The 24,753-nt window shown below is 42.4% G+C and overlaps 3 protein-coding genes across 3 annotated transcripts in view; 1 reads left to right on the forward strand and 2 right to left on the reverse strand.

Annotated features, from left to right (window-relative positions):
* LOC111964641 (putative neural-cadherin 2) overlaps window positions 1–2,885 on the forward strand; it is a 133,048-nt gene extending 130,163 nt beyond the window's left edge. Inside the window, 2 exon segments of the mRNA XM_070443811.1 lie at window positions 184–341; window positions 421–2,885. Of these exon segments, the coding sequence (XP_070299912.1) occupies window positions 184–341; window positions 421–1,014 (752 nt within the window). The 3' untranslated portion in view covers window positions 1,015–2,885.
* A 3,153-nt stretch (window positions 2,886–6,038) lies between these two features.
* Window positions 6,039–10,386, reverse strand: ccne2 (cyclin E2). The gene is made up of 12 exons (XM_023989016.2): window positions 10,325–10,386; window positions 9,393–9,454; window positions 9,186–9,264; window positions 9,018–9,068; window positions 8,355–8,500; window positions 7,815–7,950; window positions 7,406–7,552; window positions 7,168–7,263; window positions 6,953–7,087; window positions 6,749–6,860; window positions 6,492–6,649; window positions 6,039–6,240 (listed from the first exon to the last, which is right to left on the reverse strand). Exons 2-12 carry the CDS (start codon window positions 9,410–9,412, stop codon window positions 6,133–6,135), a joined length of 1,188 nt encoding a protein of 395 aa, XP_023844784.1. The 5' UTR covers window positions 9,413–9,454; window positions 10,325–10,386; the 3' UTR covers window positions 6,039–6,132.
* A 4,928-nt stretch (window positions 10,387–15,314) lies between these two features.
* tp53inp1 (tumor protein p53 inducible nuclear protein 1) lies at window positions 15,315–22,316 on the reverse strand. The gene is made up of 3 exons (XM_023989017.2): window positions 22,107–22,316; window positions 17,309–17,792; window positions 15,315–16,122 (listed from the first exon to the last, which is right to left on the reverse strand). The coding sequence occupies exons 1-3, from the start codon at window positions 22,231–22,233 to the stop codon at window positions 15,861–15,863; spliced, it is 873 nt and encodes a 290-aa protein (XP_023844785.1). The 5' UTR covers window positions 22,234–22,316; the 3' UTR covers window positions 15,315–15,860.
* Window positions 22,317–24,753: the final 2,437 nt, after the last annotated feature.

Below are 24,753 nucleotides of genomic sequence, written 5' to 3' on the forward strand. Positions count from 1 at the left end.
GTGTAGGATTGCCTGAGGGACGGTAGATGGCCGACAGAAGACGAGGTGAACGTGAAAAGGATAGGTTTTGCTTCATCTCTTTCCCTTCCACACTCAGATGCATGTAGAGTACAGTAGTGTTATCTCTCATTCTCTTCCATCCACTATAATGACTGAACTGTTTCCTTTCTCTGTGTCCTGTAGCTGTGCTGGTAGCTGTGACAGTGTGGTCCCAGAAGGGCAGTCGTAGTAAGTTCCAGAAGAGGGGCGTGTACCACATCCCTGCAGAACACCAGAGCTGGGAGGACATCAGAGAGAACATCCTCAACTACAACGAGGAGGGAGGAGGAGAGCAGGACCAGGTACATTGACCACTAGATGGCATCATTTACTTATTTTTCATACTTATGTTTTTAATTTGATGCCATTTCATCCCTCCAGAATGCCTATGACATCACAGAGCTGAAGAGGCCCCTGTGTTCCAGCCTGTCCCAGTCCTCATCCTGCACCACCGCCCCCCTCATCAAGTCCTCCCAGGGCTCCCAGGAGGAGGTGCACCCCGCTGGCTCAGCCTGCAGCTCAGGGACCCCCTACCTCCACATCCCCCACCACCACCACCGCCATCATTTTCACACTAGCAATGCTAGCTATACTAATGATAGTAATGATGCTCATGCTAGCTCCGTGGGCCACTGCCCCATGGACTTCAAGAGCTACGTGGCGCGCATCATCTGGGAGGCCGACAATGACAGTCATGAGTTCCCGCCGGACAGCTATCATGTCTGGAGCATCGAGGGCGCCGGGTCCCCGGTCGGTAGCCTCAGCTCGCTGGGTTCTGCTATCTCCCACGATAATGCAGAGGAAGAGGAGGGAGCAGCCTTCAGCTACGACCGGCTATCCCACTGGGGGGACAAGTTTGAGGCTCTAAGTGAAATGTACGAGCGACCGGCGCTGGCGCTGACATACATGGAAGCTTTGAGTTACAGTCAGAGTCAGAGGAGCCATAGTCAGGACAACCTGCCACACCCTTTTTAGGGTACTCATAAACCACAACCCATCATACACTGCAACATTGACTGACTTAGTACCTGCTAGTGGTTGTGTATGGTGTGTCAATGCTGGTTGGTAGTAAGGGAAACCAAGCACACAGAAAATTGGCTCTTGTTATTTTTTTCTTCATGTTGACAGGTTTGCTGAAGCTTTGTGTGGTGGAAGAGGGATTACAAGTCTTAGTGAGATGAATTTATTTATTCTGTTTTATTTCTCTCGGTGTAGTGTTGAAACTGTATTTATTTTTGCTCTCAAATTATGTTGAACCAACAGGGACAATGTTGTTCTTCTATATTATAAGGACTTTGAACTTAATGTGTCAAATGTATATGTTACCGGTACCCATTTATTTTGTATTATAACGTTTTTGTTTCAGACATCCTATTGGATAAAGACAGTCATGCCAAGGAAACGGGCAAACAGAGAAGCTCTGATTTGTTCCTTTACCACATTCTATCCTGTGAGAATATATATTAACAGCATTTTTGCCCTACACAGGGGGAGTTCCCCTTCTTCAGTTCAGCAGGAGGTAGATATGATCTCTAGGAGGAACCTTATATAACTAAAGGAAAATTGATTAGACGAAGAAAGCCATCAATCGTGTTGCTTGTTCCTTGATATGTGTAAATTATCAGTTCTCATGTGCAAGAGATTCTAGAGCCTCTAGACTATTGTCAAATACTTTCCCTTTCAATCACAGTCTAATTGCACTAGTGGATGATTCTCAGTCTTGATTGCAGAATCCATTTGCCAAAAAATAAGTACAAACCTTAAAATGCTTAGAACAGTAAAAGCATTGTTGATATGCCTGGTGAGAAACCTTCACTTGGCATCAATTATGTGTATTATAGAATATAGTGATGGGTTTCAGATAGGAAATATTTTTATACTCCAATATAGACATAATGAACCCAGCCCTTGTGGTGCACTGTCTTGATGTGTCTTACAAGGACGTGCTCCTTTCATCTGTTTCTAGCTCTATGTTGGTTCAGAGATGGTGTTGTGTGATGCCAATCATGTCTGAAACTTCCTGTCCTATCGTCTTGGAAACAAGGAGGGCAGGATGACCCCACAGTGTCCTGACAACGTCTGATGAATGTATTGTGCTAAAGGAGCCAGGAAATACAGGGAGGGGTTGGCTGGGGAGGAATAGTTGTGAGTAGTCAAAGAAAAGTCAAACAGTACAATCCCAGAAACTCCATTGCCGACAATTATTTTATAAATTATCTGATTGAAATGGTTCTATTTTTGTTGCCGTAGGTAGACAGAAACTCCACAAAACTAGCTTTCCAAAATGTCTTCACTTTATGATTTTGTTCTTGATAACTCCTATATATAGCTGTAAAAACAAATATCTCATTTTTTCCATGGCTGTAGAGTTACTGTGATGCACAGTGGGGACAAAGTGAGAACCAGGAACACTTCCCTAACAAACACACTGATAAAATCGCTTCTGGCTATTGTCTCCAAATTGTCTCCACATTTGAAATTAATGGGGGTGCCTTTAGTACACTGGTGTTTGGTGCAATTATCGACTGCACCCTTACATTTTTCCCCATATAACTTAACTGCAGTTGCTATGTTTGCATATATTAACCTAAAACTATAGATACAATGGATAAATGTGGTTGCAGCCATACAGTGATTTTGATCAGGACACACATGGACTCCAGAACTCACAAACCCAGTAAGGCTTCACTCCTCGCAGCCCAACGTCCCTACTTACTGTATTCAGGACTCGAGGTCGTTGTCCCCGTGTTATTATATGTATATATAATGTACATATCTACGTTTTATAGCAACCTAACGTCAGATATTCCTTTTGTATATTACTTTTAATAAAAATTACTTTTCTTCAAGGCATTGCAATTGGTTTTGTAACTTTCTTTTTCCAATGTATGGATGGCTGTAACTCCATCTCTATTATATGGACACCGTTAATGAACCATGGCGCAGGCTTTATCAGAACATAGCACTGTATGAGAGAAGGTACAACAACAGTGATTAAGGGGATGAGAAATACGGCCATGATTATTCTTAACATAGGGACATACTGCCCTCTTGTGGTGAGTATAAGATCTTTACATGAAACACATGAAAAATAATGTATTTGGTCAAACGATATTGTTATAGTTTCTCTCAAGGATTTAAAAAAATCTTTCTACTGCAGATGTGTCATAGACAATATGGGATATTTGTACGTGGAGATGGTAGCACATGTACGTTAAGTTGGAAAATGAAAGAAACTTGTCATAAAAGTGAAGGACTCATTATGTAGTTGGGTAGGGGGTGGGGTCTCTTTGTCAGGGTTGGTTTAAGAGGGATGGGTGGGGAGTTATGATAACGCTGGCATGTAGAGGTGGGGGCTATGCGTTCCCAGGCCAACACAATAACCTCTCAATAACAACACAATAACCAAGACTTGGGAAGGGGGAGGAGGGAGAGAGAGCGGCCCATGCCTGCCTTGCTGTCCCACTGTCTGCCTCCTAGACTACCCCCTCAAACACACACACACACTGGCCTCATGGAGAGACATGCATCATCACACACAGACCCCCAAGCGGAGCTGACTGACCAGGGATCACTGTCACTGTTCAGTCCTTTCAGGGTGGGGGACATTAGGGGGACTAGAGATAGGACTGGGGCAATTTTCTTAAAGGCCCAGTGCAGTCAAAAACGTAATTTCCTGTGTTTAATATACAGTATAGTATATTTCCACACTATGAGGTTGGAATAACACTGTGAAATTGTAAAAATGATGATGCCATTTTAGTGTAAGAGCTGTTTGAAAAGACTGCCTGACATTTCAGCCTGTTTTGGTGGGATGGGGTTTTGGCCTGCCTGGTGACATCACGAGGCAGTGGATTAGTTAATAGACCAAAAAGAAAGAGTTTAAAACCTCTGCCAATAACAGCTAGTTTTCAGTTTTCCCCACTCAGACCACTCCGACAGTCCTAGCAAAATTGTTGCTTGAAAAATTGCTGTTTGCTAAGAATCTATTTAAGTTTCTTTTTGACCATTTTAATTGAAAAGAATCACAATAAATTGTCACCCTGATATTACTTGATATTGAGATTAAAATGGCTGCATTGGACCTTTAACACAATCACATAAGGCTGACAGTCTTACAGCTGCTTTGGCCCACTTTTTCTAACCTTTAGTTCATAAGATTAGTGTTGTCCCTCTGCTTTCAACATAATACCCGAGTGATTACTTGTAAGAAAGTTGAGCACTTCATTGTGACTCCACCGTCTGAGTCATGGTTAAGGCTTCTTTTACACGCCGCCTGTCATTCAGAGTGAAGCGTTCCCCTCGTCCTCAGAAGATACTCCCATTGCATGTGTAAACATGAACTAAAATGCCAGGCCCAAGACAATACTCAAGGCCTAATAAGGATACTGAAGCAATGCAAAGCACATGAAAAACGTGCAGGCCTCATCTTCATAACACCCCAACATTCTGAGAAGTTACTTTTTTCATGTCGGAGGAAGCGAAGGCGTGAGGATTGCACCGCACTCTTGGAGGCCAGGCGATGTTTGTCCCATTTCTCCCTTCACTCGCCGTCTCCCCTCAGCATGTCACAGATATACAGGACTCCTCCAGGCTCTTATGTCCATGTAATAGGTAGTATTGTATACTGATCTTGTTGCCTGATTCATTTAAGTTAGACCAGTTCTAAACGGCACTCCCTCTCCAAATCACAAGAATTTAACAAACCATGGTTGAAAGTACTAGGCAAATGCTGCCTTTCCAAAGTCAACCATAAAAGCAGGCAAAATGTATTAATTTCTATTTCATTTATTCAATAAATTTCATGTTTCCATTAGAAAAGAGAACGTTCAGTTTATGTACATAACATATACACATTAGTATTTACAGTTTAAACATGGTTCTTTGTATACCACTGCCTCGGCAGGCGCCTGCACAACACTGAAGGTTTCAGTTGACAGTCACAGGTTTGCTGGACAGACTGGGTTAGAGCCCTCCACTGGAGCCTCTGGGTTCTCAAGTCTTCACATCACCATATTAGTTCAACTAAGGCACCACGGACAGGCTAGCGCCAAACTACGCAACATAACATTTCATATGTAACTGCATTATACCGCCTCCCCCCGCAATAACAGATGTCAAAATCATAAATAACATGCATCCCGTGACTTAAATAGGTTGCCTTTGGCATTGTTAAAGAACTGAATTCATAGCCCTATGAAGAATGTATATGGACATAAAACATTGTATGGCTTAAATGAACAAATAAATACAATGTTAAAATTACATAGTTGTAAATTGGTCCAAAAGGTCTAAATCAAACTACTGAAGTCAAGTTTTCCAGGAATGTGTTGTGGCAGGAGAATGCACCAGGCACATGGAAATGAGTCGTTCACAGTGGAGAGAATACATACGTTCAAAAATGGTGCTTAAGTTGGTATAGAAAATAGTTTACCCTGCACTACCCTTTCAAACAGCTCAAATGTTCAAACGTAACCATAGCACACAACATCAATAATTCTTTCAGTGTTATTGTATGGCTGAGCTTGTCCAGGAGTACCCAGATTTAGACTATACTGCACTAAATACACATGGTAACACAAAGTTAAGAGACTGAGTTGAGTAACTCAACTGTGTATTATGTACCAATTCACCTCAAATAAAATAGTAGCTTTTTAGCTATCAAAACATCCCATGTCCTGAGATGCTCCGCTTCAAGTAACAGGGGGAGCAGCAGACATGTTTTCCTATGGAGGAAGATTTGACTTGAGTCAACTCAAATGATCTCCATGTAAAATTCTAATTCTGGGGATTAAGATTGAGATAACAGGGTTTTTGTTGCAATCATTTGACAAAATAAGTCAATTTAGTAACCATGAGCTGATTTCCATGGTTGTACTGCATATATACTCTGATATCCAGCTTGGTATATAAAGTAAAATAACTCATCTTAACATGCTACACAAAGGTGAGTTATTACCAAAGGCAAATTTGATTGGTCACGTGAGGATGAGGTTCCAAAGTTTCCCGGCCTCTGGCTGGTCAGGCGTGACATCTAGGGAATTCTCCCTGCATCTGGTTGGTCAGAAAATCAACGCGAGGAGACCCTGGGGCTCAGTGATTGGCTGGTTTCTCTGTGCTTTTTGGTGGAGTCAATATCCCTCCTAAGGCAGCAGGCGAGAGACTGTCTTGGCTGTCCGGTTGCCTCTGGTGAGCGTCGCTCTGCAACAGACAAGACACTTCATTAAGAACAGCAAACATTTGTATGAGCAGTTCTATTCTTTCACTTGAAAATATTACTTGGTAGCACAAAATGGCTGCCCATGCATCAAGATGGCTGCAATACATTTCTGGGTGGAAGCGACTTGCTCCTCCTAAACACTGGTAGAAATACTCTAAACAGCCAACAGTGTGTAGACACTTCTGTTTTTATATTGTACTCATTCCAGCCCCTGAAATGTGTGAGCACTCACCAGCATGGACAGGTAGTCTACGTGTGTCTGGATGTTGTGTCTGTCGTCAGACGTCACTTTCTTAAAGTCTTTGAGCTCTACTCTGGGACAGGCGCTGACAGTGCGCATGAAGGGGGTCATCCACCGGACACAGGGAGCAATACTATCCCACGTCAAACCTGCACAGAAACAGACATTAGTAACTACGTAATAACACGAGGGCTGTGGGGTTCTAGAATGGGGCCAACCTATGTACACGATGCCAAATCAATGCTTACCCGATACTTTGTGGACAACATCAAATGAGAAAAAATGGCAGAAGGCAGCAGCAGACAGTATCCCATACTGGTAGTCCAGAGAGTTGATGTCCAGTATGGCAAGGTCTAAAAGCTGTAACATGAATAAAGTTATAGGGAAGCTAAAACCCACGTGTCAGAAGGAACAGTAAAAGCTGCAGGGGGGGGGGGGACTAGTGGACTCACCTGTGTGATCTGGATGTAGGTGTCCTGAGAGAACTGAGGTACCAGGAAGTTGACGCCATCCTTCAGGGACTCCACCTGAGCATAGAGCTTCAGCCATGTGATCACCGTCTCTGGACACAGGTTCCAGTTCAGCGCCTGATGGAGGAGAGAAGTCATTAAGTAATGTGTGACAACTGAATTAGTACAGTGCAGGGTTGGGCACAGGAGCTTCTTACCTTCAACATGACAAGTTCCATCTCCAGGATCGCTTCTTCCTCACAGGCTCCGTCAGTAACGTAGGCAAACTCATGGAGCTTTGGCGGGTAGATTTCCTGAGGGGCATAAGGAGGGGAACGATTAGACTTGAGAAAAATACAGCACAAATGCCATTTTGTTATTGATTTGTTATGACATAGTATAAACTAAAGCGGTGGTCACCATCCAGGACATGAAAATGGAGGGCATTACGCCTACCTCCATCTTAGACGCGATGAAGAGGGCTGTGATGCCTATGAGCTGCAGTCGGTCCTTCTCCATATCATCCTGTGTCAGCATGAAGCGGTCAAAGAAGTCCTGAGCCAGATAAGCAGTCTGTCGATGCAGAGTGTACACCTCACTCACCTACAACACAGGAGAAAACAAGAATGGTTAGACATCAGTCACGTCTGTACAAATCCTGGGGCACTATAGTAAAGAAGTCAAAGTATTGGAGATGTAGAACCCCTGAGGTAATAACTATGGAGGTGGAGTATCAGACCTTTGGCTCATGCATATCCAGTCATTACAAATCCAAGTGCAGGTGTAAACAAGGCTTATAGATAGGTACAAGTAATAGGCCCAAGATTGTATAGAGTACAGCAAGTCATTTCAGAGACACACATACCTCTAGAAGCCAGTCCAGGAGAATGGCCCTCATCTTGGGCTTTAGTTTGGGGTGCTGCTGTAGGAAGGCCTTGTCGTGGACATACTTCAGCTCCTTGTTCAGCATCTTAATCCACACGTCATCTGAGCTGGCCCAGCTGCCAAGGGGAAACACACACAAAGGTCTTAACAAGACGTCCAGTGCGCAATCCCATGGAATATGAGGCCCCAACACCAGACACTGAATTTGTTCATCATCAATAGTGACAAACAGGAGAAAACGCAAAAAGTTCAGAGTAGCTCACTTCTAAAGTGTCTCTAGTTGCAGGTCTACTGCCACCCTGACCTTGTATGTAAGCGTTGCATTGACACACATTAGCCAAGTGGCTAACGTGAGTAGAGTCCCACTAAAACATGACATATTCAGAGTTTTTTTAAAGTAGCGTTGGGGGTACACCTTAGGAACAAAGACATGGGGCGTCTGCATGAGGGGGGGGAGCAATTGCCACTATTGAGGTGTAAAAGGAATGTGGGCTAAGCCCCTTTAACACACACACTGTACCTGAGGCAGGGCAGCGGTGAGGTCTTGATGAAGATGTTCTTGAATCGGAACTGCTTGAAGCCAGACCGGTCTCTTGTCATCTCCAGCTCCTTGTGTGGTGTTTCTACGAGGACACATGGACTTGCCCCTTCTTCTGACCACCGTTTCTAGAGAGAAAAGGCACCAAGTTCAATCTCTTCATCAGCAGTCACATAAGCAGCAAATGCAGATATAAATAAGCATGCATTTACCAAGTGATAATTCCATATAGCCAACAGAGCACTCATTTACAAATAGAGGTCACAGCATGCTACCAGCACAGTGAAAACTACCAAACTGTTCAAAGCTATAGTAAAAACATGAACTTAACATACAAAAGAGAATAATGATTTTAATGGCGACAGAAACTGGTATTTATGAAACGTTACATAGTGTATACAAAACAAAGCATGCGATTTAGATTAGGCGGGCCGAGGAGAAAGGGACAGACAAAACGCGGGGTTATTGCGCGATGTCTAACCCACTGACACAGTTACCTCGACTAGTTAAGTCTCATCAATAATTACTTCGACATCCATGCGAATTTTACCATAGTTAACCCCTATATTCTCCCACATGTTTTACAGTCATTAATCACTGGCACAACTTAGTAAAGTTAATTGATTGAATAAACAAGCAACCAACCTGTATTTCATAGCTTTGTTTCTTCACTGCGGGTGGAATCTTCTTGGATGGCTGAAAAGTGGACAATACAATTAGCTAAGGTTATAGTTGTTATTTGACGACAAACCAATAAAAACAATACCGCTACACTAATGGTTAAAAATAACACAGCGAGCTAATTGAACAAACCTCAGATTTTCTTTTTCGTCTGATCTTGACATTCTCTTCTGGTGCGTTCTCATCTCTTGCTTTCAATGTGATGCGACCACTGAAAGGACAGACAATTTTTAGCGACAGCAAGCAGCCACCATACCAATTGTTACTAACATGTACAAATAATCAATGTTATAGCTAGCTGGCAATCATGCTTGTTGATAACAAGGCTTTATCCCATACCTGCGTCTAACGTTAGCCATTCTGTCAATTGAAGGCTTCAGAGTTCCACCGAAAATTATCCACTGAAACGGAGACAGGGCGAAAACATTATTAAAATTGCAAAGATACTTATCTTCACAAGTTCAAAACACGATTGGATAATAAAAGGCTGTTTTTTTCCGGCGGTAAAATGGCATGCCAAATAGGGTTGAGCTTGTGAGTACCGTCATTTCCATAAAGAAATCTGCCACAAATTGCATAAAAATCTACTTTATGCGTAGTCCCAGTGTTATGTCAGAAGCCCTGATAGTAACTTAGATGGTTATTGTTAACAAAAGTAACCACACGATAATTATTTGATGGTTTGTGAAACCCAACTACGCGCCAATTTCTCGAAGCGGGAGGATTTGGACAGTCACTATGGCTAGCTACAGTAACGTTAGCTCACCAGTGAGCTAACTTCAACTCCAATACAGCTACATAAAAACGTTTATATAAATAGATAAAGGATATGATACTTAAATAATGTATTGCCGCAGTAATAATTCAACATTGGTAGGTATAATTTGCATGATGATGTCGTTTGCTGGCTAGCAAAGTTACTGGCTAACTATCTTTATGCCACGTCCCTGAAAAGCAGTGGTTGCTTATGTTAACGTTGAATATCAATCAAATTTGATAAAAGAACAGAGTAAAACCAATGTGAAGAAACAGATGTATTGCCTTATCAAATCAACCAACTAATGTTAGCCAGATAACATTAGTTTGCAACCAACTTGTTTGCTAACGTTACCAGTCTCTCTTGCCATTTGGTTCCTTTTCAAGATTTTTTGACAAAAATAGAACCCAATAAACTAAATGTTGCTCATCGAGATAATAGCTTTATCACGAATTTTCAGAACAAACTCCTGAGATATATAGCTAGTTAAATAAGCAAACATCCAGCTCCTTACCTTCAGAAATGAATGAACGAATAATGATCAGCTGTCGCGCCGGCGCCAATCTTTATATATATGACCATTCCATGGCAAGTGCGCATGTGTGTTCCCGGTTCATTTAAACGCGCTAAATGTTCAAATCTGAATTCCATTTATTGCAAATAAGAAAGCGAACATTCTGTTTTATTTCCCGGGAGTTAATACATTTGATCACGTGTTTGCAATCATTATTAAAGACTAGCACTCATCGACTTTGTATGGATGGTGGATCTACTTTGCACAAGAGGGGTTTCATTTATATTTTTGGGGAAAAAGGGCGCGTTCCTTATTTTCCGGTTAACCTTAAATGACGCAGTAGGCGCTGAGTTAGCCTTTACACTTGGTCAAGTATATATAAAAAAACGTTTATACTCTATTTTCTTATTTTTTCGCTGCAAGAAAAACACTTCCGTATTACAGGTCCACCTATGGGAGGGGTTTCAAACTCGCTTAGCCAATCAGAGGAGGGTCAGGAGAAACAACGTGGTCTTCCTTCAAAATGTAAACAACCCGAGATTAAGATAGCGTGGAGCACTGTCATATTGAAACAGGAAGATTTTTACACGTTTCAACGCAGAGATTATATGCTTATTGTTATTGTACATAGATTGAGCTAGGTTGAAGCTTTCTTTTTTCCACTCCTCTTCTAGCTAATGCATTATTTGTCATACCAAGATAAGACTGCTGGACCCGTCCAAATAGTGACATCGACCCCCAGAGGGTAGTATCATGTATACCTATACCACAGTTTCTTACTAAACCATGTTTGCCTATACCGTATATAGTAAAGCAGGATCAAGGAGTTACATACCTAAATATTCTGAAATAACTTCTTTTTTTTCTTTTTTTTAAGCTTGAAATGGGCATGGTCTAATTGACTCAACAACCAAAAGCATAAAGTTTAGCCTTTTTAATGAATCAGAAAATCAACAGTTATTTCTGGTTGCTTAGCTGGCCAACTGATTGATCCCACTTCGTAGCATACCCCTCAGATTTCAACACACAATAAACATTAGTCATTATTCCATTTTATAGCCTTTAAAACAAGTGTATAGGATTATTTTATCAGAGTTATTATTTTCTGGGTCACTGTTTATTTCCTAAAGTGTTGAATCAGTTGTTTGTTTGTAATAAACTCAGCAAAAAAAAGAAATGTCCTCTCACTGTCAACTGTGTTTATTTTCAGCAAACCTAACATGTGTAAATATTTGTATGAACATAACAAGATTCAACAACTGAGACATAAACTGAACAAGTTCCACAGACATGTGACTAATAGAAATGGAATAATGTGTCCCTGAACAAAGGAGGGGGGGTGGGTCAAAATAAAAAGTAATAACAGTCAGTATTTGGTGTGGCCACCAGCTGCATTAAGTACTGCAGTGCATCTCCTCCTCATGGAAAACACCAGATTTGCCAGTTCTTGCTGTGAGATGTTACCCCACTCTTCCACCAAGTCACCTGCAAGTTCCCGGACATTTCTGGGTGGAATGGCCCTAGCCCTCCGATCCAACAGGTCCCAGACGTGCCCAATGGGATTGAGATCCGGGCTCTTCGCTGACCATGGCAGAACACTGACATTCCTGTCTTGCAGGAAATCATGCACAGAACAAGCAGTATGGCTGGTGGCATTGCAATGCTGGAGGGTCATGTCAGGATGAGCCTGCAGGAAGGGTACCACATGAGGGAGGAGGATGTCTTCCCTGTAACACACAGCGTTGAGATTGCCTGCAATGACAACAAGCTCAGTCCGATGATGCTGTGACACACCGCCCCAGACCATGACGGGCCCTGCACCTCCAAATCGATCCCGCACCAGAGTACAGGCCTCGGTGTGACGCTCATTCCTTCGACAATAAATGCAAATCCGAACATCACCCCTGGTGAGACAAAACCGCAACTCGTCAGTGAAGAGCACTTTTTGCCAGTCCTGTCTGGTTCAGCGACGGTGGGTTTGTGCCCATAGGCGGCGTTGTTGCTGGTGATGTCTGGTGAGGACCTGCCTTACAACAGGCTTACAAGCCCTCAGTCCAGCCTCTCTCAGCCTATTGCGGACAGTCTGAGCACTGATGGAGGGATTGTGCGTTCCTGGTGTAACTCGGGCAGTTGTTATTGCCATCCTGTGCCTGTCCCGCAGGTGTGAGGTTCGGATGTACCGATCCTGTGCAGGTGTTGTTACACGTGGTATGCCACTAAGAGGGTGATCAGCTGTCCGTCCTGTCTCCCTGTAGCTCTGTCTTAGGCGTCTCACAGTACGGACATTGCAATTTATTGCCCTGGCCACATCTGCAGTCCTCATGCCTCCTTGCATCATGGCTAAGGAACGTTAAAGCAGATGAGCAAGGACCCTGGGCATCTTTCTTTTGGTGTTTTTCAGAGTCAGTAGAAAGGCCTCTTTAGTGTCCTTTTCAATACTGTGACCTTAATTGCCTACTGTCTGTAAGCTGTTAGTGTCTTAACGACCGCTCCACAGGTGCATGTTCATTAATTGCTTATAGTTCATTGAACAAGCATGGGAAACCGTGTTTAAACCATTTACAATGAAGATCTGTGAAGTTATTTGGATTTTTACGAATGATCTTTGAAAGACAGGGTCCTGAAAAAGGGACGTTTAGTTTAGTTATTGAAGATCTTCCTGCCAACTACTTTGCTCTGTTGTGATTGGTCAAACATTTGTGATAACTTGTTCTCAATTGTTTGATGAAGTCCATCTTTTAAACATTTTATTAGGCTTTAATATTGCTGTGCAAAGCTGTTATGTGCTCTTTATTCAGAACTCATGAGAATGTCATACTGAAAGTAACATCAAAGCTGTCTCAGCTCAGTGCTATAAAGGGCTTGTTTTGGAAATAAAGTCTAGGCTGGCTGGCGGGTCTTTCTTGCAAAAGAGATTTCATCATAGTTGAATAAACCTGGTAGAATAAAGGTTAAATGGATCAAATGGACAGAAACACAAGAGTGTGTGTATGAAAACATTTATTGTAGACTGTGGCTTACATCATGACAACAGATCATGTATTACAGTTTTAGAACAGACTACCACATTCTCATTTGCAAATTTTGCTGACCATAAAAACAGAGTGAATTGATCTCTCATACATCCAAAATACAAATAACGCGATCAGTTAAGTAGATAAATAACAGTTAACGCTCAAATTCCTACACTTTTTTGGCAAAGTGCTGTATTATTCCAGTAAACTAAATCAAAGCAAAAGTCTAACACGTAGTAAAAAAAAAATGCCACCAAATATTCTTCACACAGGAGAAAACAGGTTTGCTACATTTGTGTATAAAAGCTGAAAATGGGCTGGGTGGTTCACAAAGAGAAGCTACCTCCTGTGTGCATAGTTGATTTGCTTTTGTATGTGTTGTCCCTTTGGACAACAGTTCAAGTTCTTCATTAATGCATTGTCATTATACTGTTTAACCTGGAAGGCACGTGATCCACAACAAATTCAAGGCATGAAACAAAATACAAATCCCTGTTATTATCATCAAGAGCTCATACAGACAGCTGAGGACAAAACAAGATGGCTCCTTCCAGCTTCACACATCAAAAATGAGGACTTAGCCATCTCCTCCATTCCCTTCGTCTTGTTGCCCGTGTCACAACAATGCAGTACAAAAATTGATGCGTCAAATGATGCAAGTTTTGCAATCTGAGACATCTGAAAATAAAAAAGATACACAAATACAATGACTAGGCTTAAATCACTTCACTATAATCAGTTTACAACTATATAGACAAAACCACCTTAGTGCTTCTTAATGCTACCACACTAAATACATCTGAATATGTATGTACTGTGTATTTCCCCCAATAAGTACAAAGAAACAGATGATATTAGGTCATAATATAAGGTCATGTAAATTATTGAGTTTGTCCTGGATACTTGACATTTAGAGGTTTTGTGAAACTTAAAATAGGCTACTTAGGTGTTTGAATTGTGTCTCTCTGTGCTTTCTTACCACAAGAGCGCACAGATTCATGTTGTCACAAACTTGACCATATCAGAACACAAAGTCTCCAATTTGCAATCATTGTTAAAGTAAAGGAGAATATACTGTAAAAGCAAAAACAATAGTAATATAAACTATTGCAAGGTTAGAGTTTGCCGCTACTTTTTGGTTGACATTTTAACATAATATTACTAAGTTATTTAACTAAGCAAATAAAGAACAGGGTAAATATCTAACTCAAAACAATGGAAAGTACACAGAAAAAATATATAAACAAATGAAAAAGACTTATAGTTTCACTCCATCTTGGGGTTATAACAGTCGATTGAGAGAGTAGGAGTTCATTTTCACAGTCCTTGGACAAGCAAACGTTCAAATTCAATTTTCTCGAGACGCACACGATTCTTTTAAAAGGTCAATTATTGATCACAAACATTACCACAAGGCAAAGCACACTATGACAAATTTGGAAGGTCTCCAGTATGTACAAAGACAATTAACATTTGTCAAGTAATCTGCATTTTAGTAAAGTGTAAAGGTGATTGGCTATGACCCTGAGAAGTGGACTGCAGATTTAGAACAATGAGAGATAAGATACAAAAACATTTTTTTCTTCTGTTTTCTGTTTTCTAGCGCTATACAACCATGCAACAAATCACACACTAACATAGTCAAACCGCCGCTTACAAACATACCTATGTAGATAAACGCTCATACTAACTTCATACTGATATGTAATATATGTTTTTTTCTTTTAAAAAATATTTTGGAAGTTTTTTTTAAATACATTTTATATTTATTTTTCATCTTAAATTCTACTTTTATAACAAGGCGTTTAGTGATATTTAACCCAGTATTTGACCAACATTTTCTCAAACAATATTGTGAAAGTACTGAATTACTAAGTTCAAGGCAGGTTCACCCTTAGTCAAGAGAGGGGAGTGATGATTTTGAAAAGTAAGTTGTGGCCATCAGAATGACAAATTATATTAGTTTGCCATGAAGTGATAGAGGAAGCAATTTCATTGGAGGGACATGAGAAACAACTTTGTTAATAAACTGTCCTAATTACAAGTGAAAGACATGCTTCTTTTCTAAATGCCTACTCCTACTCTAAAGACATCACAGTCATTCTATTAAGACACAAACACTCTTCTGATAGCACACAACCACTCTATGACAGCATACAACAACTCAATGACATCACTTACAATGTCACTACGACAGCATACAAGCAACTCCATGATATCAATCAATGACATCACACAACCATTGCAGAGTGGGTGAAAGCGGAGAGTGTCGCCACAGGTGTAATATCTGATTGAACCAGTCTCTCCCAGTTACCATGTGGTGGTGGGAACCTGCAGCGGAGTAAAGTGACCGATGGCATTGATTCTAAAGGAGTCCTCATCACGTCTCTTCATTCCAGAGTGGAGGATCGGTGGACGGAGGGAAGATGGAGAGCATGTTGCAGGATGAACTCTTTTCGTGGATCCAGGTTGAGACAGATGGATGAATTGATGGATGGAGGGTAATGGATAGGGCCAGGACCTCAGTAGTTGAGGTGCCTCTGGCCAGGCTGGTGTAGATAGGTGGTGGTGGTCTTGGCCTGCTTGGGCCCTCCAGTACGCAGCAGGTTGAGGCGGCGTAGGGCGTTGCGGGAGAGGAGCTGGTGCTGGGCGGCGCCACGTACCCTTTGGGTCAGGCGTCCATGATGCTGGGCCTGGTCTAGGAGGCCTGAGGCCCGGGCTGAGACGGCTGCCGCATAGCAGCCAGCATGGAGCCCGGCTCTGCGCTGCACTACCGTCTCTGGCCTATAGGGGGAGACAGGAAGGGGGCTGGACTGGTTAATCCATGTTTTTTTCTTCTTCAATTTCCGCCTAAAATGACAAATCTAACTACCTGTCAGGACCTGAAGCAAGGATATGCATATTCTTGATACCATTTTAAAAGGAAACACTTTGAAGTTTGTGTAAATGTGAAATTAATGTAGGTGAATATTTTTTACATTCACATTTTTTCATTTAACCTTTATTTAACTAGGCAAGTCAGTTAAGAACAAATTCTTATTTACAATGACGGCCTACCAGGGAACAGTGGGTTAACTGTCTTGTTCAGGGGCAGAACGACAGATTTTTACCTTGTCAGCTTGTGGATTCGATCCAGCAACCTTTCAGTTACTGTCACAACGCTCAAACCACTAGGCTACCTGCCCCCCAAAAAATATATTATATAACACATTAGAGCTAACATCTAACAAATATAAACACATTACATCTAGTAAAAGATAATACAAAAAAAATAAAAAATGTTTCTCCATCATTGAAATGCAAAAGAAAGGCCATCATATAATATTGCAGTTTAGGCGCAATTTAGATTTTGGCCACTAGATGGCAGCAGTGTGTGGGCAACGTTTCAGATTGATCCAGTGAAGCATTGCAATACTGGACAATATTTTGCATCAAGTCTGCCCAAATGTGCCAAATTGGTTAATTGATACATTTTGAAGTACATAACTATAGAGAATATTTATTTAAAAAAAAATGTTTACACACTCCCAGGAATATCATACATGATGGATCATTAGCTTACACACTAACTTTCACACATCTGGGACTCTCAGGATGACAAATCAGAGCAAGATTACTGAATGTAAGTACATTATTTACCTTCAGAGGTGAATGTATCAAACCAGTTGCCGTGAAAAGTTTGTTGTTGTGCACTCCTCAAACAATAGCATGGTATTGTTTCACTGTAATAGCTACTGTAAATTGGACAGTGGAGTTAGATTAACAAGAATGTAAGTTTTCTGCCCATATAAGACATGTCTATGTCCTGGGAAATGTTCTTGTTACTTACAACGTCATGCTAATCACATTAGTGCACGTTAGCTCAACCGTCCTGGAATAGGGACACCGATCCCGTAGAGGTTAAGCATAAATTCACTAAATGTAGGTGATGAAACACTACTGCCAGAATTTTTGCAGCAACAAATCCTACCTGTGGCAGGGGGTGTCAAGCGAACGTCGTCCCGGCTCCTTGACTACGGCGGCAGGTGCGTCAACAAGGGGGAGGCAGAGATTGAGGTTGAGGGAGAGGGGGAGGTTGAGGGAGAGTCGTGGGGGACAGTGGGTGGTGTACACAGACATGCTGGGGTGTTCTATCAGCAGGTTCTCCAGGGGGCTGGTCTCTAGTACCATAGGCTTGCCCCTCCTCCCCCCGCTGAAGCAGGGTGGGGGAGTGACGAACCAGCTCTCCTCTAGAGAACAGGCCTCCAGGCACTGGAAACCCCCCTCTTCCTCCTCCTCCTCTTCCTCGGGACCCCCATCCTCGGTGTCGGAGGTGGAGTCCAGGGAGGAGCAGGAGGCATAGCGGATGGGGGAGCTGGCGATGGGAGAGGGGACGAACACAAGGTCCTCCTCCTCCTCCGAAGTCAGGTCCACCTCAGACAAGCCATCACCACAGGGGCTAGAGCAGGCCTCGGCTGGGGAGAAAGGCAGGGATTGGTTAGGATACATCAGCACAATTAACATTCAAATAAGAAATGGAAAGTTTATGTTTGCCAAAGCATGTAGGGTATGTGTGTGAAAATGTGTTTTACAACCATTGAGTTTTATAATTGGCGATAAAAAAAAAACTCTCTGTAGCAAAATGTAAAAATGCTATATGATGTTCTTGAGCTCAACCTGGGTGGGATAACAACTCATATGCAATACCCTAACATGACTTTAGGGGGCAATGTGGCACAGAGAAAATGGCTTTAGCGATCAAAACAAAAAACATCTTTCCCCTGATGCATAGGTGTCAAAGCCCTACAGGCACAGAGCAGTGTTCTGTCTGTCAGAATAACATGCCTGACCCAAGATACTAGTGTGTGTGTGCAAGAGCTGTCACTCATAGGATCAAGCAGCATCAGCAACTCCCTCTACCAAACTGCTACCAAATGCTTTCCAGTCTTTCCCAACTCTAGAATGCACCAAAACACATTTTTCCACTAACTAACTATCTCAAAAGGATAGGAGAGAAACTAAGTTTAAATAGAATAAATCTAATCAAGTTAAATGAGGTGGTTTGGCTGGAGCGAGAAGTTGTATTCACTGCATGCCTGGGCTATATAGCATGTCTTGTTTTGAGACTCGGTGGTGTTACTGTCAATAGTGCACTAATAAGTCAGAATAATACACTGCCATATGGGAAGTATGATGGAAAAAGCAACTTGATACCAGATGGGAATCAAAGCCAGCAGATTGCTGTTTGGTTTCCCACAATACTAAAAATGACCCGCACGGACGTCTGGCCAAATCTTCATTCCTGGCCAAAGTTTAAAGCTGACTGTCTTTTTTTGGGGGGGACAGAATCTCTGATAAACAGCTGAGTGTGTGCATGTACATGTGTGTGTAGGTGTTTTCCTCTGTGTTCTTTGTGTATTAATAGTGTTCTTTGTGTATTAAACAGTGTTCTCTCTGTGTGTGTTGTGTGTGTTGTGTGTGTGTGTGTGTGTGTGTGTGTGTGTTGTGTGTGTGTTGTGTGTGTGTGTGTGTATATTGGATGTGTTCCCTTGTGTGTGATGATCATGAAAGTTTTCCTCTTTCCTTTTCAGATGATGTGTGTGTATAGCTGGTGTTGTGTTCATTTCTGAGTGTGTTATGGTGTACATGTGTGATATAAATACACCCACTCCCAAGAGACACCAGTTCCCATCCTCATCTTTCTCTGTCACGCATGTCAGCAGCAGTGCAGCCACCTTGTTAACTAAAAAAATAACAAAAATTGTGCCGACACACACCCTTATCTTAGCCGCTAAGCAACGCAGCAGAACCCTAATACAGCTTACATTCTCATCACTGTCTCTGTAAGGCTAATTAGGACTGTAATCCTCTCACCATCCACCTTGTGTGTGTGTGTGTGTGTGTGTGTGTGTGTGGTGTGTGTGTGTGTGTGTGTGTGTGTGTGTGTGTGTGTGTGTGTGTACACACACAGGAAGGGGAAGGAAAGCAGTCTACGCCATTATATAATAGATTAAGCAGTTTAGAAGAAGTAGGAGACTAGTGCCACTTGAGGTGTTGAGGTGTGCCAGGAATACAGCTCGTACACACTAAGTAGTACACACTTTAAGTGTGTGGAATCAATCCCTACTGTAAAATAGGTCAGAGACAAAACATCTAACCTCAAGTGTCTGCTTACTGCATTCACTCTAACAGTTCTATAAAACAGACACGTAACAAAGGGTTTATGATACCATGTATCAGCTGATATTAGAGATTCACTATAAAGTGATCAGATTAATCATTATTCTATGATCATGTAGTAACAAAGGGTTATAACAGTTTGGGTAAGGCTACAGAGTGCTGGACTGTAGGGTAATATATCAACCACCTGTTTGTAAATCATTATGAATGCTTTTATAGGCATTCAAGTATTTACATGGAACACCTGTAATGAATGATGTGTCACATGGTTTATGAGCACATTGTCAGCCTTAATGCATTTTCCAAAGGTTGTCGTAAGAGGCCATGAGCTACATATGTAAGACAAGTCCTATAACGAATTATGGCGTGACAGACGACGCTATGAATGCATTAACCCCCAGTGGTTTGGGTCATAGACAGTGTTACCGACTGGGGGCCATTCTGGAGGGGAATTCTGCTGGGCCCACACATCTCACTCCTCAGAGCCCAGAATTGCAACTCTACCAGGCCTATTTTTATCTTCCTCCCCTTAGCCCCCCATGCTTTTGTTTGACCCGATTACAGACATATTGCCCATATACTGCCCCATATCCCTTCCACCACCCTCCCCTCCCCCATACAGAAGTGGGCCAGCAGGATTCAGTCTCTCACACCTTGAATATTCACACACTTGTGGAATATGAGATGTGTCAGGGACAGACGGGCTGGATGCACTCCCCTCCCCCCAAAGAACAAGTGTGTGCCAGGTGTGTGTGTGTGTTATTGAGCAGAATTAATATACTGTATATGTGTAGAACCATGCATGTATGGGCACACGTGTATTTGTTTTTGTGTGTATGGATATTGGGAACCTTGCCAGGGCTTAGAGTAGCATCCTTGTGTCTGCATTTGTACAGGTGAACTTAGGTTGCATCGGTTTATGGAGACTACAAGGCACCTAAGGACTGCATAGCCAAGCAGTTTGGCAGGTCAGTTCATAGATGTTTATGAGATGTAATATCTGATAATATGCTCACATGGAAAAACAAATGCTGCAGTGGCATATAATCATACTACACCGGCTCCGACGCTCGTCGGATGTGGCAGGGCTTGCAAACTATTACAGACTACAAAGGGAAGCACAGCCGAGAGCTGCCCAGTGACACGAGCTAAATAACTTCTATGCTCGCTTTGAGGCAAGTAACACTGAAACACGCATGAGAGCATCAGCTGTTACGGATGACTGTTTGATCACACTCTCCGCAGCCGATGTGAGTAAGACCTTTAAACAGGTCAACATTCACAAGACCGCAGGGCCAGATGGATTACCAGGACGTGTACTCCGAGCATGCGCTGACCAACTGGCAAGTGTCTTCACTAACATTTTCAACCTCTCCCTGTCGGAGTCTGTAATACCAACATGTTTCAAGCAGACCACCATAGTCCCTGTGCCCAAGAACACTAAGGTAACCTGCCTAAATGACTTCCGACCCATAGCACTCATGTCTGTAGCCATGAAACGCTTTGAAAGGCTGGTCATGGCTCACATCAACACCATTATCCCAGAAACCCAAGACCCACTCCAATTTGCATAGAGCTTCAAGTTCCTTAGCGTCCACATCACCAACAAACGAACATGGTGCAAACACACCAAGACAGTCGTGAAGAGGGCACGACAAAACCTATTCCCCCTCAGGAGACTGAAAAGATTTGGCATGGATCCACAGATCCTCAAAGTGTATAAAAGCTGCACCATCGAGATCATCCTGACGGGTTGCATCACTGCCTGGTATGGCAACTGCTCAGCCTCCGACTGCAAGGAACTACAGAGGGTAGTGCGTACGGCCCAGTACATCACCGGTGCCAAGCTTCCTGCCATCCAAGACCTCTATACCAGGCGGTGTCAGAGGAAGGCACTAAAAATTGTCAAAGACTCCAGCCACCCTAGTCATGGACTGTTCTCTCTGCTACCGCACGGCAAGCGATACCGGAGCACCAAGTCCAGGAGGCTTCTAAACAGCTTCTACCCCCAAGCTATAAGACTCCTAAACAGCTAATCAAATGGCTACCCAGACTATTTGCATTATACCCCCCCCCCCATCCCTTCTACGCTGCTGCTACTCTCTGTTATCATCTATGCATAGTCACTTTAATAACTATACCTACATGTACATATTACCTCGACACTGGTGCCCCCACACATTGACTCTGTACCGGTACCCCCTGTATATAGCCACGCTATTGTTATTTACTGCTCCTCTTTAATTATTTGTTATTCTTATCTCTTACTTTTTTAAAGGTATTTTCTTAAAACAGCATTGTAGGTTATGGGCTTGTAAGTAAGCATTTCACTGTAAGGTCCTATAACTGTTGTATTTGGCGCATGTGACAAATACTATTTGATTTGATCAGTTGACTTTTAAAAGGTAGTGAAGTTCCCACCATGTGACTGTATGGAAATGATGCTCACTGTTGAACCCATCTGACCCGTTTTGTACATGGATACCCAGAGGTTATGGTGTGTGAGGGGTTGTTTGTGTTTAGAGTGTGTATTTGCATTTTTGTTTGTGTATTTTAGTGTTTATGTCTGTGTATGTTTCGTCTGTGTACGTGTATGTTCTGAAACTCACCCAGATAGTCCACCAGGATCCACTCTTCATCCTCCTCCTTCTGGCCAAAGCCCTGTTCTCCGGGGCCTCCTCCGCTCACCTCCTCCACATCGTCCCCGAACAGGACACTGGTGAGCCTCTGGAACATACTGGTACTCCTCGGGGGAGCACGGAGGGAGCAAGGGGGGGCTGAGCGGTGCGAGGACGGGGAACAGGCGTTTTGGTCATCAGCTGCAAGTGCTAAAGTGCTTCAATAAGGTACGGATGTCTATCATCTGAGGGGAGCTGTGTAAAGTCTGGTCACAGCTCACCTCGGCGTGTGCAAAATTACAAAGGACCTGAGAGACAAAAGGGGAGGGGGAGAAAGAGAGAGAATATGTCGTTGTGATCTTGAGTGACACGTTTGAGACCATATACATGAGCTTATAAAGACCTGTGTGAAAAGGGAGGGGGGAGATGCATACAAATATCCTTTGGCTTTTGGGCAATTGGCAGAAGGAAAACATGGGTCAGACTGAACTGGAAGGACATCTATGTTTATTTCTGGCTTACTAGTTTTAGAGGACAGTCCAATATAAACCATCTCTGCCAATAAATAGGTTTTATATATCTCTAATACTCGATAATAAAACATATAAAAGGGTAGCCAGATCATTCACAACTGTCACAAACTTCAGAGGCACCGTATGTGGTCGTAAATGTTTACAGGTGTGGGTATTATTTGCCTATCTACCAGACATCCCTCAAAGGAAATTATGGAAATAGACCCATCATCAACTAGCTGCCAACTGACATAGACATACTGGCCAAATATATGTGGGCCTAATAGGTCTGTAACCTAGCAGCTTGTTCACTGATAGGGTGGTCTTTTATAGAACACACACTATAGTGCTGATTATGCTGTATCTTCACCTAGGGATCAACTCTCTGTGACCATACAGTCCAGTATTGGTGGTATAGGCCTGACCTTTCTTTGCAATTAGACCTCCAGTCCCACTGACTAGAGTGTAAAAAGCCAGACAGCATTTGTCTGCTGATAAAGTTAACTACTACCCCCACAGACACACCAGGGATACAGCGCAGCAGTGACACTGTTTTCAGGTCATACATTATGACCCCTGACCTGAAGCAAGATCAGTGATACACAACAACCATTATTCTGCCAGACAACATTGAATTCCTGCTGTGAAGCCACATTTGTCAGTGCAATTGTAAACTATGAGTTGTATGCATGTACACATTTATGGTAAACAAATACAGATCAGTGCAGCCAATAATTCGAGATATGTGGGCTTGTAAGATCTAAAAAGCTGAGAGAACAACAGTAGCTTCTTTATGATAATGTTCAAAAAGGACAAGAATGCTGTTTGGTAGACCTGACACAAAAACTGAAACCTGTGCTGCCAGGTAGGCTACAGGCAAACACACGTTATGCCAGAATTACAGGTTTGTCATATATTACTTAACATCAACATATTCGTCAGAAGATGTGTAGGCTGCAAGCGAATGCAAACACGTCGTTCTTTGATTCAATGTCCTCTTATTTGTTAGATTCAACGACAAAGAAAATGAGCAGCTGTGCTATGAAGTTGAGGGACTGGGGGCTTTTCTATGGGACTTTATCTACAGTATGTCCAATACGCAACCGGGTTATAATCTCCTGCACCTGTTCGTCCTCAACAAAATATCGCTTGCAAGCATTGTTTTCTTCCCAGAACGGTGGCTCTATTCGGATAGCAAACACCGAGGGGGGATGAAAGCGTCGTAATATTGGGCCCATTAAAAAGACAGAATATTATTATTTGCGGAATGAAACGGTAGGTTATGTTAGAGCTCACTGGATAATATTTTCTTGTCGTATGTATTTGGATGGTTGGTGGTTGGAGGTCTGTCGTCGACACCTTGGAACAGAGAACGTTAGGAGCCGTAACGATTACGTCATATGGGTATTCTCCATGAGTGTTCCACCCAGAGCAAAATGCCAGATATTGGCTCTGTAATAAAACATATAAATCACTGAAAATATGAATAAAATGTTCAGTTAGTGTCTGTTCAACGTGCTTCTACATCTACATTGCCTGCTCTCTGGGGTTTTAGGCTCGGTTTCTGTATAACCACTTTGTACAACTGCTGATGTACAAATGGCTTTATAAATACATGTTATTGATTGATTTACATGAAAAACGGCACATTTTAGGTTCAATAACAACTTCAAATCGTGGTAGGCTGTCTGCTTGCAGGATGATTTGTTGACAAGCATACAAGCGGAGGGTGTTTAGCGTAACCCTACACCTCTTAGGCGGATCGCAGCTCCTACAATGTTCAACTGCCAGCAAAGTTGAATTGAAAAAGTACAATTCTGTTTTGTGCATATAAATAGCTCCTCCTTCAATAGATAGGTAGACATCTAGACCTTGCCATTTTAATAACTTTTCATTAGACTGCGGTCTGACTCTTATTTGGCAAAAATGGGCCGAGAATCTTATTTTTGCTACACAAAACACTGTTGGTGCATAAAAACAGTGGAAATAGGCTATGTATTTGTGCTAAACCGTACTTGTGTAAATAAAGTAATGTCAACAATGGTCTACAATTGAATTGCAAAAGAGAACAGTGTGTTTTTTCAACAACAGACAACAAAGAGACCCCCCAAAAAACTCACCTGCGG

The sequence above is a fragment of the Salvelinus sp. IW2-2015 genome, linkage group LG6.1 (assembly GCF_002910315.2).
Source record: "Salvelinus sp. IW2-2015 linkage group LG6.1, ASM291031v2, whole genome shotgun sequence".
NCBI classification, from domain to species: domain Eukaryota; kingdom Metazoa; phylum Chordata; class Actinopteri; order Salmoniformes; family Salmonidae; genus Salvelinus; species Salvelinus sp. IW2-2015.

What these genes read in the sequence shown, in the direction of transcription:
- ccne2 (XM_023989016.2), bottom strand. Translation starts at nt 9,412, where the DNA reads ATGGCTAACGTTAGACGCAG. An exon ending in TCCTGGACTGGCTTCTAGAG is followed by an intron (nt 7,553 to 7,814) that starts GTATGTGTGTCT and finishes CCTGTGTTGTAG; the next exon opens with GTGAGTGAGGTGTACACTCT. An exon ending in TAGACTACCTGTCCATGCTG is followed by an intron (nt 6,241 to 6,491) that starts GTGAGTGCTCAC and finishes TGTCTGTTGCAG; the next exon opens with AGCGACGCTCACCAGAGGCA.
- tp53inp1 (XM_023989017.2), bottom strand. Translation starts at nt 22,233, where the DNA reads ATGTTCCAGAGGCTCACCAGTGTCCTGTTCGGGGACGATGTGGAGGAG. An exon ending in GATCCTGGTGGACTATCTGG is followed by an intron (nt 17,793 to 22,106) that starts GTGAGTTTCAGA and finishes CTTTCTCCCCAG; the next exon opens with CCGAGGCCTGCTCTAGCCCC. An exon ending in CTTGACACCCCCTGCCACAG is followed by an intron (nt 16,123 to 17,308) that starts GTAGGATTTGTT and finishes CTCCCCCTATAG; the next exon opens with GCCAGAGACGGTAGTGCAGC.